The 20,093-nt window shown below is 35.8% G+C and overlaps 1 protein-coding gene across 1 annotated transcript in view; it reads left to right on the top strand.

Moving 5' to 3' along the window:
- BMT2 (base methyltransferase of 25S rRNA 2 homolog) overlaps nucleotides 1-20,093 on the top strand; it is an 88,130-nt gene that overhangs the window by 27,940 nt on the left and 40,097 nt on the right. The window contains exon 3 of the mRNA XM_060108052.1: nucleotides 3,305-3,475. Within this exon, the coding sequence (XP_059964035.1) occupies nucleotides 3,305-3,475 (171 nt within the window). The remainder of the gene's footprint in view (nucleotides 1-3,304; nucleotides 3,476-20,093) is intronic.

The raw sequence follows: 20,093 nt of genomic DNA, 5'->3' as shown, positions 1-20,093 counted from the left end.
CTTTACGGAGCTCTCACCTTTGGTGACAGCCCTTCCCATATACTTTCCAAACTTTTTCCTTTTGGTCTTCCTGTGCCTAATGCTTTGTTTCACTACGTCGCATAAGTCTTAAGATCTCCCCATTCAGAGTTGGACTCTCTCTGTGGTGAACCTTAGCTGGTATTATCGATTTTTCTGTGCCACCTGTAAGACCCCATCATACCTTCCTCTCTTACACAGTCCTCATCTGACTCTGTACTTTGGGTAGCTCCAAAGCCAACTCAGTTGGCCTCAGATTTTTATTTCCCCAATTACATGTAAAATAAGGTGCTATTCCTGTTTCCTAGTTATGCCATAGGTGTGAACTGTGTGTGCTTTTATTTGCTCTTCCTAATGATTTGTATATTTTTTGGAAGTTTTGTAGGGAGATTGAGGTTTAGATGGTGGTTATTATCCTATGAGTATCTGGAATTCTAGCCCTTTAAGTATTTTGCAGTCAAGTCTCTAGGTAACATTGAGATTGAACCACATAAAATTGCAATTTTTGTGGGTCGAGAACTACTGAATATCAGCAGCTCTTTGTGGTTCCACCTGACAGAAACGTAAGCAATCTCTTTACCCTTGTGTTTCATGCCTTAGTGAAATATTATATGATAAAGGTATTATTTTTAGTATTAATTCCAAGGTGATTCAGGCTATATTTTTCAGTCAACCTTACTGAGGTTTAATTAATATTCAATAAAATATACCCATTCTAGTGTACAGTTCAGTGAGTAATGACAGTTGTTTACACTTGTGTAACCATCACCACTGTCTAGATACAGAACTTTTCCACGACTCTAAAAAGCTCTAGTGTATACCTCTGTAGTCAGCCCACCCCCCACTCCAAGAAACCACTAAACCATTTCTGTCATTAGATTAGATTTCTAAAAAAGGCCACATTCCTAAATAGGCCTGTCAGTCTTGCATGATCTGAAGTTTGCTTACCTCTCCAGTGTCATGTGTCTATCATTCCTCTCTATATATGTGTTGGCCTTAGGGGCTTTTCACTTATGAGTCCATCCATCCATTTTCTGCCTGGCAGTTTAAATTTCACATGCCTTGAACTGCTGTCTATCTCTGCGGGATCCATGATGCTTTTCTCTTCCATGCCTTTGCTCATGCTGTTCTCTCTGCCAGGAAACCACTTTCCTTCTTAACTAACATTCTTCCTAGCCTGACTTATTCCTACTTATCTTCCTAAAATCAGCTTATACTATTGATTTTAGATTGGGCGTTAGGTATTTATCAATTTTATTTTCTTTACTATTGGGTTGGCCAAAAATTTCTTTTGGAAACCGAAACAAACTTTTTGGCCAACCCAATATATAATTGTCTCCTTCACTAGTCTGAGCTCCTTGAGGGCAGCAATGCCTTCTTCAATTTGTTTTTCCATCACCTATGTGCCTGGCACATGATAGGTACTTAATAAATGTTTGATTAATGATAAATGAGTTTCAACTCCTGTATATAATTTGAGTTAAAATTAAATCTCCGTAGGATAAGTTAAAGAAGTCTTTAATAGATACTTAGACAAACTGAAATTGAACTAATAGCATCCTTTAATTGTGAGGAGAAATGGGCATTGTTTCGTTAGACACCATAGTTCTACTTGCTGAAATCAGTTTTAAATTAATTTTTCAGTTCTTCTCTAGCCATGTGTTTTTGAAACTGCACCAAGCAGTGTCTATGGAGAAAAATAGTCTAGCTTGTTCAGAGTATGAGCTATATGGAATAATAATGTGGTTTAAGAATCTAAAAAGAAAGAAAATTTGTTTAGTTTCCATCTACATTCACTTTAAGCTTTGATAAGTATATCAGTTAATTGTCTAAGTATGTATCTCCTGTCATATTGTAAGCTCAAGGGCCAGAGGCAGATCATACCAGTCTTTCTTCCTTTAAGTTTCTTTTTTTTTTTTTTTTTTTTTTTTGCGGTACGCGGGCCTCTCACTGTTGTGGCCTCTCCCGTTGCGGAGCACAGGCTCCGGACGCGCAGGCTCAGCGGCCATGGCTCACGGGCCCAGCTGCTCTGCAGCATGTGGGGTCTTCCCGGACCGGGGCATGAACCCGTGTCCCCTGCATCGGCAGGCGGACTCTCAACCACTGCGCCACCAGGGAAGCCCTCCTTTAAGTTTCTTGTATTTAATAGATAGTAAGTGTTTTGAGTTGATTCTGTGGTTCATGTTTATTGTCCTGTTACATACCCAGCCATGGTACCCTACTATTTTCACCCTAAAATTGTATTAGGTATGAAGAAAATTGTTTAATCTTAATGCCAGTCATCAGTTTATGATTATGGATAACAACCTGATATGGGCTAAACTAAATGAGTTTGAAATAATATATCTTGAAAAATCTGCATTTTAATATCCATTTATATTATAAGAATTGGGACAAACAATAGTGGTCTCTTGATGGACAGGAATAATTTCCAAGTGTTATAAAAATCACTATTATGTTCAAACCTTTGTTCTCTCTGAATGTATACCTTTATAATATGATACCATTTTTACCTTAACCAGATTTTTATGCTTTTCTCTCAGAGCAAATAGCATGATTCTTATTATGTTGGCAACCTGATTTTGTGACTTTTTTTAACAGCAATTAGATATAGTTTAATAGAGCTTCTCTTTTGTGTGATAACTATACATATATATATATAATTTTTTATTGGTATAGTTGTTTTACAATGTTGTGGTAGTTTCTACTGTACAGTGAAGTGAATCAGCCATATGTATACATATATCTTGCTTTTTTGGATTTCCTTCCCATTTAGGTCAACACAGAGCACTAAGTAGAGTTCCCTGTGCTATACAGCAGGTTCTCATTAGTTATCTATTTTATACATATTAGTGTATATATGTGTGACTTTGTTTTTATAAACCAGGAGGGATCTGAAAAACGACTGTCTACTACCAGCAGAGCTGGCTCAGAGTTAACTGTGACTACTATTCTTTTTGGATTCTGTCACTAAATAACAGAGTTATCTAAGCTTTTCTGGAGGAACTTATGTTTTAGCTAAGAATAAAGTTCAGCAAAACATATAGGCACATTGTACTTCTGAAAAAACACTTTTAAACATAATCTATGATCATGCTTTGTTGTATGGTAATTTTAAAAATTTGAAAATGCTACAGGTGCTCAAACTTACCTCTATGTGACATTTTAAAAATAGGACACTATAATTTGAAAATTTCCCATTTTGATTAATAAAGGTTAATATTTTCCCATTTTATTTTATATTTATACCTATTGTTTTAAAATATAACTTTATTTTGCCTTGTAGTGTATGCAGAGAATATTTCCAAAATGGTGGGAAGAGAAAAGCACTTGAAAAAGATGAAAAAAGAGCTGTACTCGCCACTAAGACCACTCCAGCCTTAAATACGCATGAATCTTCTAAACTTGAAGGTCATTTAACCAACCTCAGCTTTACAAACCCTGAATTTATAACTGAGTAAGTACACTTTTCTACTTAGATTATTAACATTATCCTGGATAGCTGTGTTAATAATGTAAAATAGTGTAATGGTTTACACCAAGTAGTGAGCATTTTGCTTGCTTCTCTGGTAGTATGTAAGTCTGAGAAATGTTAATTTGTAATATTATTAGGTAGGAAAGTAGCATAAAATTTTAGGGGATATCTGGGAAACTAGTAGTTCCATAACATCGATTGTTCTCACTAAAAATGAGAAAGAATCATTCATTAAATGTTACATTTTATGGTAATACAAAGAATCAAAACAGTGAAATCCAATTAAATTAAATTTAAAGTGGCTATCCACTGACAAATCACAAATAAGGAATTAATGGAAGATTATTAATAGAACCAATTCCCATTATTGTATTTTCAATATAAAAATCTGCCTGCTGGTAATATATATATATGCATATAGGCATAAATTTTATTTAATAAGTACATGAGTATTTTCCCAGTTTTATTGAGGCATAATTGACATGTAACACTGTTTAACACATACAACAAAGTGATTTAATATATGTATATATTGTGAAATGATTACCACAGTAAGTTTAGTTAACCATCCCTCACCTCACCTAATTACTATTTTTTTTCCTTATGAGAATGTTTAGAAATTTTCAAATATACAATACAGTATTGTTAACTATAGTTACCATGCTGGATATTACATCTCCAGAACTTATTTATCTTATAATTGGAAGTACCTTTCACCCAATCCCTAAATTTGTGATCTGACAGTCACAAATCTGATTTTGTTTGTATGAGTTTGACTTTTTTTTTTTTTGACTCTACATAGAAGTAAGATCATACAGTATTTGTCTTTTCATGTCTGACTTACTTAGTGCAGTGACCTCAAGGTCCATCCATATTGTTGCAAATGGCAGGATTTCCCATTTTTTTATGGCTAAATAATATTTCATTGTGTATGTATTATAATCCAATTAATTATTAATAGTATTAAAATTATTTATATACCTTAGTACCAGAATAAATTTGTGGAATCAAGTAATATTGTATTACTCTCTTGAAAATGTTAAGCTCAAATAATTCTAGAAACATTTCTAATAGACACTGCAGGCTAACCATGGAAATAAAATTAAATTAACCTCTTAAAACATTTCCAAACCTGTAGATATCAACATAACATTACCTTTGGTTACTTTGATTTTATACCATGTTGAAATATTATCTAGTTAGGTATAAGCAGTTTCATTCAAAAATTAATATACCTTTGATTAGTTCTGTAGGAAAAGATCTTTACCTTTATTCAAAGGTTACTACAAAGCTTACAAAGCATAATGAGTTACTAAACATCTTATAACTCAGGTGTTATGAACATTCTTAAATATTTTTAAAATATTGACCAGCATAAGAAATTATATAGTTAACAGTGCTATCAAAAACAGGTACATGTGGAAAATGTGAACCCTAGAATTTCTATATCGTTCTTTCTTATAGTCTCTGTTTCATTGTTGAGATTACCTTGTTTATTAAGTCATTGTCATATTTTCCTTTTACTCTTTTGAATGTGGTTTCTTTGAATTCTTTGAACATTTTTATAATAGCTGATTTGAGGTCTTTGCTAAATACAACATTTGGGCTCACTCAGAATCTATTTACTGCTCTTTTTCTTGAATATGGACTACACTTTCCTGTTTTTCTCTGCATGTCTCATAATTTTTTGTTGAAAACTGTCCAATATATTTTTGAAGTTATAGAAACTCTTGTTTTGGATTTTTCCCCAAGGAGGGTGGTGGTGGTGGTGATGGTTTTTAGTAATCTCCCTGCACTTAATCTGTGGGGTCTGTTTCCCTGGTAGTTCGTACATTACTATTATTTTTATTTTTTTAGGCTGGTTTCCTATGGTTTGTACCTGTGTCTGCACAGATTAGGGGTCAATGATAGGTCAGAGGTTGTGCTCAAACACCTCTCCAGCCTGTAAGGCTCCCACCCTCTGCCAGTGGATGTGTGTTGATTTGGGAGTACATTTATAATTCAGGCAGTTTCCAAGTCTGCCTCACTTTTTGCTTTTTATCAGGCCCTTGTGGGTCTCCGTGCATGTTCATTTAGCCTCCCAATCAGCCAAGGCTATGTGGAAAGCTTATCTAGCCCTTCTGTGCCTCTCTCATTTCCAGGATATTTCTGGAATTTCTAAATTTCTGACCACTCTTCCAGTCTACAGCTCTGGCCAACCAAAACTGCAGCCTGAAGCTAGCATAGCTGCTGACTTGCCCTGTTTGTTTCTTACCATGTTTGTTACTTTTACTGACATTGTTCTGTGGGTTTTTCACCCTCTGCTCCAAATCCTGTTAACCCCTTCCAGCAGGGAAGTTGCTGTTTCTCACAGCCAGCCCTGTCCTCAAAGAACTTGCATACCAACTGAGCAAAGGGTGGGGATGATGAGAGTGGCTTCAGGCAAAGACACCACAGATCCCCACTGTTGTTAGCTAAGATTTAGCTGGTTTTCATGAATGAACACTTTGCAACGTGTTTGCCTAGGTTTGAGCCCTGAAATGGTTGTGTTTGATGATTGTGTTCTTTGTTATAGTTGTTTACTGAGGAGTGGATTTGCCAGCCTCTCCCCTGCTGAAATTTTAGTTTAGAAATTTTAGAAATTTAGAAATTTTAGTCTCTGATTTAATTTTAAAGGAGAAAAAGTAGTTTTAAGTATTTAAAGGAAATATGATTGTTATAGGTCAGGACTTACTTTGTATTGAAATTAAGCATTGAAACATCTTAGCCTAGGATGGCTAGGTTCAGATTTTCTTCATTCTAGAAACTACTTTGTATAGCATCTGGCCCCAATATGTGTATGTAGACTTATCCCTCCCACTCCTCCTACCATTATTGCAGCCCGTATTCTAGTCTTATGGAACTCTTTAAATTCCCCTAGTGGCGTATGCATGTTCTCACTTTCTGGCATTTGCAAGTACAATATATCCTCTTTCTGATCAACTGTTGCTGTATTATATTAGGCTATATTTGAAGCATCTTCCCTTCCAGAACTTAACTTGAACTTCTCAAAAGAATTGGTACTCTGGTACCAATATCAAACTTTTAATATCTCTATTACAGTACTTATCACATTGTAATAAAATCACTATTGTATATTTTCCTGACTGCAAATGAAATAAGATAACAGTATGAAAAATTTGCATGTAGAGAAGATTATAGGCGTAGAAAAATTATTACTCAATCCTGGTTACATTTAGGTATATTTCTTTCCAGTCTTTTTAATAGGCACTGTTTTCTTACACAATAGAGACCGTGCAGTATAAAAAATTTTGTGTAAACTGCTCTTCCTGTGCTATTAAAACATTCATTCTACATTATATTTTATCATAAATATCTACCACTTTATGTGTCTAAATATAAAGTGATACTCATACAAAATAATAATCAATTTTTCCAAAGAGACTTTCTCACTCTCTTACACATACACACTTCTAGAGAGGTAGATGAAACAAAGGTCAGATGTTTATTTACTCTCTTTATTTATAGATATTATTATGTAGGAAGATATGTATTTGTTACTATCTAAATCTGTTTGACTTCCGACTTTGGATAGCAAGTGTAGCTAGCAAGGGTTATCTTTTTCCCGGTCTCACCACAAAATCAAGTCATTTTGATTTCCAGGTTCAGATAGTGAGGGCTCACATAGCAAAAATACCTTGGGTTTTTTTAACTTACATTTTATGAAAAGCAAAAATTTATTACTACTAGAGTCACTTTTTTTTTCTTCTAACTTTATTGAGATGTAATTGACATATAACATTGTGTAAGTTTAAGGTTACAACATAATGATTTTATACATGCATATGTTACTCGTTACAACAATAAGGTTAGTTAATACAGCAATTACTTCACATAGTTACAATTTTGTGTGTGTTTCTGAGGAGAGAACTTTTTAAATCTCTCTTAGACAACATTCAAATATACAATACAGTATTGTTAACTATATTCACGTACAGAACATTACCTTACATTACATCCCCAGAAACTGATTCATCTTATAACTGGAAATTTGTACCCTTTGGCCACCTTTACCATTTTCTCCCCCTCCACCTCATGCCCCTGACAATCTGCTCTCTGTTTCTATGAGTTTGGTTTTTATAGATTCCACATTTAAGTGGGATCATAAGTGTCTTTCTCTGTCTAACTTATTTCACTAAGCATAATGCCCTCAAGTTTCATCCACGTTGTTGCATATGGCAGAATTTCCTTCTTTTATGGCTGAATAACATTCCATTGTGTGTGTGTGTATCACATTTTCTTTTTTTTTTTAACATCTTTATTGGAGTATAATTGCTTTACAATGGTGTGTTAGTTTCTGCTTTAGAACAAAGTGAATCAGTTATACATATACATATGTTCCCATATCTCTTCCCTTTTGCGTCTCCCTCCCTCCCACCCTCCCTATCACACCCCTCTAGGTGGTCACAAAGCACCCAGCTGATCTCCCTGTGCTATGCGGCTGCTTCCCACTAGCTATCTATTTTACGTTTGGTAGTGTATATATGTCCATGCCACTCTCTCACTTTGTCACAGCTTACCCTTCCCCCTCCCCATATCCTCAAGTCCATTCTCTAGTAGGTCTGTGTCTTTATTCCCCTCTTGCCCCTAGGTTCTTCATGACCTTTTTGCTTTTTTTTTCTTAGGATTCATATATATGTGTTAGCATACAGTATTTGTTTTTCTCTTTCTGACTTACTTCACTCTGTATGACAGACTCTAGGTCCATCCACCTAGGTCCATACAAACAACTCAATTTCGTTTCTTTTTATGGCTGAGTAATATTCCATTGTATATATGTGCCACATCTTCTTTATCCATTCATCTGTTGATGGACACTTAGGTTGCTTCTGTTTCCTGGCTATTGTAAATAGAGCTGCAGTGAACATTGTGGTACATGACTCTTCTTGAATTATGGTTTTCTCAGGGTATATGCCCAGTAGTGGGATTGCTGGGTCATATGGTAGTTCTATTTTTAGTTTTTTAAGGAACCTCCATACTGTTCTCCATAGTGGCTGTATCAATTTACATTCCCACAACAGTGAAAGAGGGTTCCCTTTTCTCCACACCCTCTCCAAATTTATTGTTTCTAGATTTTTTGTTGATGGCCATTCTGACTGGTGTGACATGATACCTCATCGTGGTTTTGATTTGCATTTCTCTAATGATTAATGATGTTGAGCATTCTTTCATGTGTTTGTTGGCAATCTATATATCTTCTTTGGAGAAATGTCTATTTAGGTCTTCTGCCCATTTTTGGATTGGGTTGTTTGTTTTTTTGATATTGAGCTGCATGAGCTGCTTGTAAATTTTGGAGATTAATCCTTTGTTAGTTGCTTCATTTGCAAATATTTTCTCCCATTCTGAGGGTTGTCTTTGCATCTTGTTTATGGTTTCCTTTGCTATGCAAAAGCATTGAAGTTTCATTACGTCCCATTTGTTTATTTCTGTTTTTATTTCCATTTCTCTAGTAGGTGGGTCAAAAAGAATCTTGCTGTGATTGATGTCATAGAGTGTTCTGCCTATGTTTTCCTCTAAGTGTTTGATAGTGTCTGGCCTTACATTTAGGTCTTTAATCCATTTTGACTTTATTTTCGTGCATGGTGTTAGGGAGTGTTCTAATTTCATACTTTTACATGTACCTGTCCAGCTTTCCCAGCGCCACTTATTGAAGAGGCTGTCTTTTCTCCACTGTATATTCTTGCCTCCTTTATCAAAGATAAGGTGACCATATGTGAATGGGTTTTCCTCTGGGCTTTCTTTCCTGTTCCATTGATCTATATTTCTGTTTTTGTGCCAATACCATACTGTCTTGATTACTGTAGCTTTGTAGTATAGTCTGAAGTCAGGGAGCCTGATTTCTCCAGCTCCATTGTTCTTTCTAAAGATTGCTTTGGCTATTTGGGGTCTTTTGTGTTTCCACACAAATGGTGAAATTTTGTGTTCTAGTTCTGTGAAAAATGCCAGTGGTAGTTTGATAGGGATTGCATTGAATCTGTAGATTGCTTTGGGTAGTAGAGTCATTTTCACAATGTTGACTCTTCCAATCCAAGAACATGGTATATTTCTCCATCTATTTGTATCATCTTTAATTTCTTTCATCAGTGTCTGATAATTTTCTGCATACAGGTCTTTTGTCTCCTTAGGTAGGTTTATTCCTAGATATTTTATTCTTTTGTTGCAATGGTAAATGGGAGTGTTTTCTTAATTTCACTTTCAGATTTTTCATCATTACTGTATAGGAATGCCAGAGATTTCTGTGCATTAATTTTGTATCCTGCTACTTTACCAAATTCATTGATTAGCTCTAGTAGTTTTCTGGTAGCATCTTTAGGATTCTCTGTGTATAGTATCATGTCTTCTGCAAACAGTGACAGCTTTACTTCTTCTTTTCCAATTTGGATTCCTTTTATTTCTTTTTCTTCTCTGATTGCTGTGGTTAAAACTTCCAAAACTATGTTGAATAATTGTGGTGAGAGTGGGCAATCTTGTCTTGTTCATGATTTTAGTGGAAATGGTTTCAGTTTTTCACCATTGAGGATGATGTTGGCTGTGGGTTTGTCATATATGGCCTTTATCATGTTGAGGAAAGTTCCCTCTGTGTCTACTTTCTGCAGGGTTTTTATCATAAATGGGTGTTGAATTTTGTCGAAAGCTTTCTCTGCATCTATTGAGATGATTATATGGTTTTTCTCCTTCAATTTGTTAATATGGTGTATCACATTGATTGATTTGCATATATTGAAGAATCCTTGCATTCCTGGGATAAACCCCAGTTGATCATGGTGTATGATCCTTTTAATGTGCTGCTGGATTCTGTTTGCTAATACTTTGTTGAGGATTTTTGCATCTATGTTCATCAGTGATATTGGCCTGTAGTTTTCTTTCTTTGTGACATCTTTGGCTGGTTTTGGTATCAGGGTGATGGTGGCCTCGTAGAATGAGTTTGGGAGTGTTCCTCCTTCTGCTATATTTTGGAAGAGTTTGAGAAGGATAGGTGTTAGCTCTTCTCTAAATGTTTGATAGAATTCGCCTGTGAAGCCATCTGGTCCTGGGCTTTTGATTGTTGGAAGATTTTTAATCACAATTTAATTTCAGTGCTTGAGATTGGCCTCTTCATATTTTCTGTTTCTTCCTGGTTCAGTCTCAGCAGGTTGTACATTTCTAATAATTTGTCCATTTCTTCCAGGTTGTCCATTTTATTGGCATAGAGTTGCTTGTAGTAATCTCTCATGATCCTTTGTATTTCTGCAGTGTCAGTTGTTACTTCTCCTTTTTCATTTCTAATTCTATTGATTTGAGCCTTCTCCCTTTTTTTCTTGATGAGTCTGAGTAATGGTTTATCAATTTTGTTTATCTTCTCAAAGAACCAGCTTTTAGTTTTATTGATCTTTGCTATTGTTTCCTTCATTTCTTTTTCATTTATTTCTGATCTGACAGTTATGATTTTTTTCCTTCTGCTAACTTTGGGGTTTTTTTGTTCTTCTTTCTCTCATTGCTTTAGGTGGAAGTTTAAGTTGTTTATTGGGATGTTTCCTGTTTCTTAAGGTAGGATTGTATTGCTATAAACTTCCCTCTTAGAACTGCTTTTGCTGCATCCCATAGGTTTTGGGTCGTCGTGTCTCCATTGTCATCTGTTTCTAGGTATTTTTTGATTTCCTCTTTGATTTCTTCAGTGATCACTTGGCTATGAAGTAGTATATTGTTTAGCCTCCATGTGTTTGTATTTCTTACAGATCTTTTCCTGTAATTGATATCTAGTCTCATAAAGTTGTGGTCGGAAAAGATACTTGATACGATTTCAATTTTCTTAAATTTGTGACCCAAGATACGATCTATCTTGGAGAATGTTCCATGAGCACTTGAGAAGAATGTGTATTCTGTTGTTTTTGGATGGAATGTCCTATAAATATCAATTAAGTCCATCTTGTTTAATGTATCAGTTAAAGCTTGTGTTTCCTTATTTATTTTCATTTTGGATGATCTGTCTATTGGTGAAAGAGGGGTGTTAAAGTCCCCTACTATAATTGTGTTACTGTCGATTTCCCCTTTTATGGCTGTTAGTATTTGCCTTATGTATTGAGGTGCTCCTATGTTGGGTGCATAAATATTTACAATTGTTATATCTTCTTCTTGGATGAATCCCTTGATCATTATGTAGTGTCCTTCTTTGTCTCTTGCAATAATCTTTATTTTAAAGTCTATTTTGTCTGATACGAGAATTGCTACTCCAGCTTTCTTTTGATTTCCATTTGCATGGAGTATCTTTTTCCATCCCCTCACTTTCAGTCTGTGCGGGTCTCTTGTAGACAGCGTATCTATGGGTCTTGTTTTTGTATCCATTCAGCGAGTCTTTGTCTTTTGGTGGGAGCATTTAATCCATTTACATTTAAGGTAATTATCGATATGTATGTTCCTATTCCCATTTTCTTAATTGTTTTGGTTTGTTATTGTAGGTCTTTTCCTTCTCTTGTGTTTCCTGCTTAGAGAAGTTCTTTTAGCATTTGTTGTAAAGCTGATTTGTTGGTTCTGAATTCTCTTAGCTTTTGCTTGTCTGTAGAGATTTTAATTTCTCTGTCAAATCTGAATGAGACCGTTGCTGGGTAGAGAGAGTAATCTTGGTTGTAGGTTTTTCTCCTTCATCACTTTAAATATGTCCTGCCACTCCCTTCTGGCTTGCAGAGTTTCTGCTGAAAGATCAGCTGTTAACCTTATGGGGATTCCCTTGTGTGTTATTTGTTGTTTTTCCCTTGCTGCATTTTTTTTTTTTTTTTTTTTTTTGCGGTATGCGGGCCTCTCACTGTTGTGGCCTCCCCCGTCGCGGAGCACAGGCTCCGGACGCGCAGGCTCAGCGGCCATGGCTCACGGGCCCAGCCGCTCCGCGGCATATGGGATCCTCCCAGACCGGGGCACGAACCCGTATCCCCTGCATCGGCAGGCGGACTCTCAACCACTTGCGCCACCAGGGAGGCCCTCCCTTGCTGCTTTTAATATGTTTTCTTTGTACTTAGTTTTTGATAGTTTGATTAATATGTGTCTTGGGGTGTTTCTCCTTGGATTTTTCCTATAGGTCCCAGAGTCCTGGGACTCTCTATGCTTCCTGGACTTGATTAACTATTTCCTTTCCTATATTAGGGAAGTTTTCAACTATAATCTCTTCAAATATTTCCTCAGTCCCTTTCTTTTTCTCTTCTTTTTCTGGGACCCCTATAATGTTGGTGCATTTAATGTTGTCCAAGAGGTCTCTGAGACTGTCCTCAGTTCTTTTCATTCTTTTTCCTTTATTCTGCTCTGCAGTAGTTATTTCCACTATTTCATCTTCTAGGTCACTTATCTGTTCTTCGGCCTCAGTTATTCTGCTGTTGATCCCTTCTAGAAAATTTTTAATTTCATTTATTGTGTTGTTCATCATTGTTTGTTTGCTCTTTAGTTCTTCTAGGTCCTTGTTAAACATTTCTTGTATTTTCTCTATTCTATTTCCAAGATTTTGGATCATCTTTACTATCATTATTCTGAATTCTTTTTCAGGTAGACTGCCTATTTCCTCTTTAGAGTCACTTTTTAAAGTCATCTATAGCTCTGAATTGAGATGTGACACTTTTTGAATCTGTATATAATGTGATTGCTGGAAATTTTATCCCAAGCCCCAATTACTACCGTTCCTTCTAATACTAAGATAGCTGTGTCCCGACCCTCCTTCATGTTGTACATATATACTTGTAAATGATACAAAATAAGTACTTTGCTTCCTTTTAAAAAGTATTATTTTTTCAAAACATTTACCAGATAGGCTGTATTCTGGGCCATAAAACACACCTTAACAAATTTAGAATGATTTGAGTTATATAAAGTATTCTCTCAGACCACAATAGAATTAAAATATAAATCAATAACAAAAAGAACTGGAAAATCCCAAAATATTTATAGATTATCTAATTAGCACATGGGTCAAACAAGAAGTCTCAGGAGAAATTTTAAAATACTTTGCACTAATTGCACTAAATGAAAATGCATCTTATCAAAATTGAAGAGATGTAGTGAAAGCATACTTAGAGGGAAATTTTTAACATTGAATGCATATATTAGAAAAGAAGAAAAATGTAAAATCAGTAATGTAAGCTTCTACCTTAGGAAACTAGAAAAACAAGAGCAAGTTAGATCCAAAATAAGCAGAGAAAAAGAAATAATAAAACTTAGAGCAGAAATTAACAAAATTGAAAACAGGAAAGCCATAGAGAAAATCAGTGAAACTGAAAGCTGGTTCTTTGAAGGTCAATAAAATTGATAAACCTCTGGTCAAGCTAACCAAAAAAAAAAAAAAAGATAAATTACTAATATTAGAAATGAAAGAAGGGCCATCACTACTGATCCCATTGACAATAAAAGGATAATATAGGCATATTATGAATAACTCTGCCCACAAATTCAATAACTTAGATGAAATTTCTTGAAAGACACAGTCTACCAAAACTCACACAAAGAGAAATAGATCATCTGAATAGGTTTTTATTAATTAAAGAAGTTAAAACAATAATGAATCGTCTTCCAAAACAGAAAGCATCAGGCCTAGTTGGTTGCACTGGTGATATCTACCCTTTAAGGAAAAAAAGACCAATTCTCTACAATCTGTTCCACAATATAGAATTAGAGGGAACACTTCTGAATTCATTCTGTGAGGCCAGCAGAATGTAATTTAAGATGTTAAACCAGTCTTCCTATTTCCCAATCTAAAGTAAAAAAGAAAAATTTTAAATAAAAGAAAATCATATGAAATCAGAAAAATAAAATTCATTCTGTGATGTTCTAGTACTTGCCATGGTAGAAACATGGCATACATGCTTTCATAATACTTTCCAATATCCATGATAAATGTAGGTAGTTGGTCATTGGATCTTTCCTACAGAGCCTGGACTTGGCCTCAGAATCCCTTTTACACAGCACTCTAAGAAGCTGTTTCCAATTAATCAGTCAATATAAGAGAAGAAACTCATCTGCCATTTATTTCCATTACTGTTGTTACAAATAGAACACACAGTTTTGACTCTAAGTTTCTTAGCATCTAAGCCAAGGATTCGAATAGGATCATTTTTTTCTTTCTTTTTTTTTTAAGGATTGTCTGTTCATGTCATTTGCTCACTTAAGTTTTATGATCTTAAGTCTGTCAATTTGTATGAGCTCTTTAGTACTCAGGATATTACTGGACATTTATAGTGATTTGAGTGGGGGCTTAACACATGCTTCATGGATAAAAAGACAGACGGATGGATGGATGGAAGGAAATGAAAGAAGGAAAGATATTTAGGACAGTAGAATCAGGTTTTTCTAATCATCTACTTGAGATTTAGTTAATTGGTAGAGAAAGGGGAAAGGAAGAGGTGGCACTGAGCAAAAGGAAAGACTATTTATTAGATGGTCACTGCCAATCCAAGAGTCTTAGGGACCTTACCTGAATACTGCCTTAGGATGTAAGATATTGGACATATTCTTTTTTTTAAAATTAATTTATTTATTTTTGCTGTGTTGGGTCTTCGTTTCTGTGTGAGGGCTTCCCCTAGTTGTGGCAAGCGGGGACCACTCTTCATCGCGGTGCGCGGGCCTCTCACTGTCGCAGCCTCTCTTGTTGTGGAGCACAAGCTCCAGACGCACAGGCTCAGTAGTTGTGGCTCACGGGCCTATTTGCTCCACGGCATGTGGGATCTTCCCAGACCAGGGCTCGAACCTGCATCCCCTGCATTGGCAGGCAGACTCTCAACCACTGCACCACCAGGGAAGCCCCTGGACATATTCTTAAAAGGCTTGTGACAGAAAGAGAATACAATACATGATGATAGGTAATATCTAATAAAGAGGACCTCATTCGACATATTAATGCTGGTTTTGAGAGTTCAGTTTATAATAATTAAATAGTGGTTTTGAATACCATTTTAATGTTCTTTTTTTCAAAGTTTTAGTTAGCAGTTGATTTTTATTCAGTTTTTAGCATTCTTTGTATTTTCTTTGGCTTTTAACGTTGAAGGTTATCCTAGTAAGTAAAAGATATTACAGTAGTAAAGGAGGAAGTTAAATGTCTTTTGAACATAATGCAGTATATAAATGAAAAATTTGTTTCAGTAGTGCTTTTCAGGTGTTTTGCTTTGAGTTTGAAATGCATTACATATTAATCAAAGCATATATACAAGTATAAATTTGAACCTGAGAGTAAAATTCTTCATTTATTTCACTGAAACACTAAATGGATAAAATTGTGATTACAGGTATCAAATATGGAGTTTTAGAAATATTAAGATATTAAGTCCCACTTCCCTGGTGGCGCAGTGGTTAAGAATCTGCCTGCCAGTGCAGGGGACATGGGTTCGAGCCCTGGTCTGGGAAGATCCCACATGCCGCAGAGCAACTAAGCCTGTGCGCCACAACTACTGGGCCTGCGCTCTAGAGCCCGCAAGCCACAACTACTGAAGCCTGTGTGCCACAACTACTTAAGCCTGTGCGCCTAGAGCCCGTGCTCTGCAACAAGAGAAGCCACTGCAATGAGAAGCCCATGCACCGCAACTAAAGTAGCCCCCACTCACTGCAACTAGAGAAGAGCCTGCGTACAGCAATGAAGACCCAACACAGACATACATACATACATACATAACTAAATAAATAAAATTAAAAAAAAAGAGACAGACATGGTGGCTGATGCCTTTTGTTAAAAAAAAGAAGATATTAAGTCCCATTTAAAGCCATGTATAATATTTTAAAACTATTTCTACAGAAACAATGTGTATTAATTACCAATTCAAAATGTAAAGTTTTCCTCCATAGGTTTTCTTCATTTAAAATATATATATATTGGAGATTATGAATAAGCTGAATGCTAATAATCTGTGCTTATCAGTTGCTCCTTTTTAAAACGTTAGATAGTTCCTTTCCCAATTTTAACACTGGCTTAGAGAATAACCTTGGGAAAATATCTAACATTCCTGAGTTACCCTTTATTTATAAAAATAAAATAATGCTGTATAGTCTTCTAACTGTTAAAAAAAAATAGGAAGAACTATGTATAAAACCCCCAAAGATCAGAGCTTTCAGATAATGACCCAAAGTACTAGATGTTGAGAATGAAAGTAATGATGCTTATATAGGTTCAAAGCATCATTTGGGTAACAATAGCACAATGGGCAAATCATCATAAGAAGAATACCATGATCCAGACCTCTATAATCTGACTGTATATATAAAGGAAAATGATGACCAAAAAATATTTTCTACGAAAAATTCAGTTTGGAGGCATTCTTTTTTTTTTTTTTTTTTTGGCTGTGTTGGGTCTTCATTGCTGCACAGCGGCTTTGTCTAGTCGCGTCGTGGTGAGTGGGGGCTAATTTTAGTTGCAGTGCACAGGCTTCTCATTGTGGCGGCTTCTCTTGTTGCAGAGCATGGGCTCTAGGCATGTGGGCTCAGTAGTTGTGGCTTGCGGGCTCTAGAGCGCAGGCTCAGTAGTTGTGGCTCATGGGCTTAGTTGCTCCATGGCATGCGGGATCTTCCTGGACCGGGGCTCGAACCCGTGTCCCCTGCATTGGCAGGTGTATTCTTTTTTTTTTTTTTTTTTTTTTTGCGGTACGCGGGCCTCTCACTGTTGTGGCCTCTCCCCGCTGCGGAGCACAGGCTCCGGACGTGCAGGCTCAACGGCCATGGCTCACGGGCTCAGCCGCTCCACGGCACGTGGGATCTTCCCAGACCGGGGCACGAACCCGTGTCCTCTGCATCGGCAGGCGGACTCTCAACCACTGCGCTACCAGGGAAGCCCTGGCAGGTGTATTCTTAACCACTGCGCCACCAGGGAAGTCCCTGTTTGGAGGAATTCTTAAAGTAAATGTGCTTCCTTAGCAAGATTTAAAGCATACCCCCAAAATTCTGTTAACTTCAGTTTATAAGATTTTTAATATAGTTCTGTATATTATGTCCTCAACAGATAGTAAATTAAAGATTTACTATCTAAAACAAGTTGTTTATTATTTTGGTAACTGGAATTGAATCTAATTTGATCTAATAAAAAAATATAAAGCTAATTAGACTTACATGGAATTATATAAATATAATTTAGGAAATAGAGTCTCTGGTGTTTTAGCTAACAGATTACCATTTTCTAGTGAGTTACCTAAAGCCTAATAAAACTCGTCCTGAAACAAATATCAATGAATGTTATTCATTTTATGGGGGTGGCAGAGGCATGTGCTATTACCTATTTTATGAGTCTTAATGGTAATTTAGTGGTTATTAACAATCAACTTACGTATTCTTCTCCTTATGACTGCAGTGTTATCTTTAAAAAATAAATGTCTTCATCTTAATACATGTGCTGTAAGGACACGTCCTTTTATCAGTCCATTTCTTGTTATTTCTTAATAGCAGTACATCCCCTTTCTTTGCCTCTTAAATGCTGATCCTGTGCTTCTACTCTTCATTTTCATATCCTCTCATGACAGCTTAATTTACTTCCATAGTTTTGGTTACCACGTATATGCCCATGATACCAAGTCTGTATTTCCAGTTCAGAGCTCTGATCTGAGCTTCATACATCTAGGTGCCTACTAAACTCTGTTTGCGTTTGTGCCTGTGAGATACCCTTGTATCATGAGCAAGCTAATATTCTCCCCTTTCCTACTCTCTGAATCACCCAAATTTTTTCCTCTTCCAATGTTCCCTGTTTCATTAAATACATCTGTATGCCCAAGCTAGAAACTTAAAGATTTTATCTTGACTCCTTCCCTATCTCACTCCCCACATCCATTTAATCACCAAGCCCTATTATCATTTCTAAGTTCTCAATATCACTTCAGTCAGTCTACATCTCTCTGTCCTCTTCTCCCACCAGGGCAATTACAATAGACTTCTATTTCCAGTCTTATTGCAATTCATTCTCCACAGTTCAACCTGAGAATTTTTTTCTGAAACATAAACCTGATAATGCCAGCTCTCTTACCTAAAACTGTTCAGGGATTTTCTTTTGCTCTTCAGATAAAATGCAGGCTCCTTAACATAACATAGAAAATCCTTCATTATTGACCTAGGCATCCCTCATTTCCTCAGTACCTTTTCTTTTTAACTATATGACTTAATAATACTGATCTTTCTTTTATTCATGTAGAACTCCAGCTTCGGCCTGGTGTTTTTCCCTCTGCCCAGAACATCCTCTCACAACCCATCATTCAACCCCTTCACCTGGATAATTTCCTGTTAATCCTTACATATAGTCTTAAACATTCAACACTCTGAGGAGGAACTTCCTTTACTTCTAGATTTGGTATCATCAACAAGGCTACAGAATCCTCTAACATAGCAGATTTCAAAGTGTGATCCATGGATCTCTAGGAGTCTCCGAGGCCCTTTTGGGGAGGTCTGTGAGTTCAAAGTATTTCCATGTTAATATTAAAATATTATTTGCCTTTTTTACCATGTTGCTATTTGTACTGATAGTTCAGAAGCAATGGTGGATAAAATTGCTGACATCTTACTTAGCACAAATCAAGGCAGTGAAACCAAATTATATTAATAGTCGTATTCTTCGCCATGCACCCACAATTTAAAAAAAAAAAGTCCAGTTTCAACTTGATTATTGGTGATGAAGCAATAAAAATTATAAATTGTATTAAACTTAACTATTGAGTAATTGTCTTTTTAATATGTCATGTGATGAAATGGGAAATACACAAAATGCACACTAAAGCATGATGGCATGATTATCCAGCTATTATCTGTTTAGCTAGACAACAGAGATCTGCAAAAAAAACTGTAAAATGGTGTCACTTTTCTCATTAATTTTTTGTTTTGGAAAATATCATTTTTTCCAAAAATGCTATTTATAAAGTTAGCCTGTGATGATTTTATTATTGCCATTTTTATGAATAAATTTTGAAAAATTTACTCAGCTATAGTTTTTATACAGTAAATATCAATTGATATAACCCACATAAACAAAAGTTCTTTGATGTCTTCAGTAACTTTTAAGAGTAGAAAGTTATTGTGAAACCAAAAAGTTTGAAAACCCCTGCTCTAACTCACTGTATTTTCCTTATTCTGTTTATGGTTTGTCTTTCCTCTTAGACCACATTGTAAACCCTGTGAAGATAAGGTCCATGTCTGCCTTGTGGGTAACTCAGCTCCTAGCATAGTGCCAATACATACAAGGTCCCCAATAGATACTTGTTAAATTACTGAATTCAACAGCATGTGTTTATTATTATCTTGCATATTGTTGAAATGTGAGTCTAGAGCTAAGAAAAAAAATTTTTTTGATCAGAAAGTAGATATAGAAGTATCATCTGCATTTGGGAATTATTTTGATTGTTGGAAGTACATGATATCATCTGGATATACAGAATATCACCTGAATCAGTCTGGAGAAAAATTGTAAAGTAGAAAGAGAGAAGGAAAGAGAGAAACCTTAATTATGGAACTTTAGGGAATGCTTATGTATAACAGGAATGAAAAGGAAGGTATAATGAATGTAAGAGTTAGGAGGACAATCATTAATTGGATACAGATTGAGAGGATGTTCTTCAGGGGGTTTATAGACTAATGATACTCTAAAGAGAAGCAT

The sequence above is a fragment of the Mesoplodon densirostris genome, chromosome 9 (assembly GCF_025265405.1).
Source record: "Mesoplodon densirostris isolate mMesDen1 chromosome 9, mMesDen1 primary haplotype, whole genome shotgun sequence".
NCBI classification, from domain to species: Eukaryota; Metazoa; Chordata; class Mammalia; order Artiodactyla; family Ziphiidae; genus Mesoplodon; species Mesoplodon densirostris.
The sequence above is the reverse complement of the archived record's forward strand: the minus strand, read 5'-3'. Positions and strand labels throughout refer to the sequence as shown.